The sequence below is a fragment of the Myotis brandtii genome, unplaced genomic scaffold (genome assembly GCF_000412655.1).
Source record: "Myotis brandtii unplaced genomic scaffold, ASM41265v1 scaffold633, whole genome shotgun sequence".
In the NCBI taxonomy this organism is placed as follows: Eukaryota; Metazoa; Chordata; class Mammalia; order Chiroptera; family Vespertilionidae; genus Myotis; species Myotis brandtii.
Genome location: NW_005370423.1, coordinates 2625455 through 2627571, shown reverse-complemented (window position 1 = coordinate 2627571; position 2117 = coordinate 2625455). Strand labels below are relative to the sequence as shown.

At 54.8% G+C, this 2117-nt stretch overlaps 1 protein-coding gene across 1 annotated transcript in view; it reads left to right on the top strand.

Annotated features, from left to right (window-relative positions):
* The window catches only part of PAPD5 (PAP associated domain containing 5), a 37690-nt gene that overhangs the window by 5128 nt on the left and 30445 nt on the right, over positions 1-2117 (top strand). Inside the window, exon 5 of the mRNA XM_005880308.2 lies at positions 554-661. Within this exon, the coding sequence (XP_005880370.2) occupies positions 554-661 (108 nt within the window). The remainder of the gene's footprint in view (positions 1-553; positions 662-2117) is intronic.

Here is a 2117-nt window from a genome sequence, read left to right as displayed (position 1 = left end):
CTGGGCACAGCAGCCTGGGCAGCCCCGGGGAAGCCTGGTGGCGGGCGGCTGGGACTGCGGGGTGCCGCCCGCGTTTTCTCGCATGTGGTGCACACGGAGCTTTTCTTGTTCTTATGAAGAATCCCATGCGTCTCGTAGAAATCGTCGTCATTTTCCATTTGGGGATGATTCTTGCGTTTCACTCCTCCTGCTGGGTTGTTCGGGCTCCTGGCCACACTGACCGTGATGCAGGGGCCTGTGTGTGACTCAGCCTCGCGGCCCCCCTGACTGCTTGGTGGTCAGCGATAGGAAGCTGTTCCCCAGACGTGGCGTCAGGAAGGGTTCTGTCACTGGGTGTCACAACTCAGCCGTGGGAACGACAGGATACGCGGTGTGAGGGGAAGCGCCAGCTGCGCAGAGGGAAGTTTCTGGAAGGCAGGGGGAGGGGGGGCAGGCCTCAGGACCTCCTGTTTGTTGTCCCAAGAAGGGTGGGGTCTCACGCCGTTCACCCTGTGCCCCGGTCTTGCCCCTGGCTCGGGTAAAGCGTTTTAACGCTCCCTTTCTCCCCATGCAGGTGCCTATCATTAAGTTAACAGATTCCTTCACGGAAGTGAAGGTGGACATCAGCTTTAACGTGCAGAATGGCGTGCGAGCGGCGGACCTGATCAAAGACTTCACCAAGGTCAGGGCTCACGCTCGCCGGGAGGCGGCCAGGCCGCGCGTGGTGGGAGGGCCCGTCCTGGCGTTGAGAGAGGTGCATGCGAGCGCTTCTCTCCGGAGCCCCCCAAGAATCAGTCACAATGTGGCCTCGAGTGAGAGCCGCACTTGAGAAAGCTGCTCTGCTCGTGGGAGACGAGGGCGGGAGCCACGCTGTGGGGCAGGATCTGTCCGTCTTTTAAATATATGTATTTTTACTGGTTTCAGAGAGGAAGGGGGAGGGAGAGGGAGATAGAGATATTGGTGATGAGAGAGAATCATGGACCAGCTGCCTCCTGCACGCCCCTACTGGGGATGGAGCCCACAACCCAGGCCTGTGCCCTGACCGGGAATCGAACCGTGACCTCCTGGGTCATAGGTCATCGCTCAACCACTGAGCCACACAGGCCGGGCTCCGATCGTAAGAGTTCAGCCTGGGACCCTCCCAGGCGACTGCTCTAGGCTTCAGTCCCCGGCGCCTGAAGTGGTCCCTCGGGCTCCTCCCTCTGTTGGGGGAGATTGAAGCCGTCTCGGCTGCTGTGTTTTCTTCCGGAGCGTTTGCGGGCCTCCCCCCAGGACGCCCCGAGCAGAAGCGGCAGGCTGCTGTGGTTACGCCCACATCTCTTCTGACGCTGACAGTTTTTTTAGCAGCTCTATGGGTTCGCCTTTCCCTGTTTTATAAGCAACACGCTAACTTCTTTATTCTGTGTACACGTTCGGAGTGTAGGAAAGAGAGAGAGGAATTCCAGCCCCAATCCCACACTGTGGGAGGTGCCGGCTGTGCATAAATTTTCTTCTCCCAGAAATGTTTTCAATTGAGTTAATAGGAATAATAAAAATTTACTGGTGTAAAAGGATACCTTACACCCAACAGGCTTAGAGTGGCTTTATATCATCAACTTTTTTTTTCTTGTTTATTCTCCTCTTAAATTTTTAACAAAAGGAATGGCACCCTGTATGTTCATTATCTTATACTTTTAAAAAACCCCACAATTTTTAAAAATTTTGTATGGATTTTTAGAGAGAGAGATTGATTTGTTGTTCCATTTAAATCGCATTCATTGGTTGGTTCTTGCATGTGCCCTGACCGGGGATTGAACCTGCAACCTTTGCCTGTTGGGATGACGCTCTAACCAACTGAGCCACCGGCCAGGGCCTTGTCTTATCCTTTTTTTAACTTAATATTTTGGAGGTTTTTTCCTACGCACACAGACAGGCTTCCTTCATTTAAAGAGCCCATTTCTGACTCCTCCGTCTCGCTGAACAGTGCTGCCTTCTGTACTTGTTCCTCCTCCTGCTTGCTTGCTCGGACATGACTTGCAGGAGCCCACACTTCTTTCTTTCTCACGGAAGCGTCGCGTTCTTAGCGCCAGGGAGGAACCGGGCATCCCTGGCGACCCACCCCCGCGGGGGCCGTGAGAGCAGCCGGGGCCTGGCTCCTG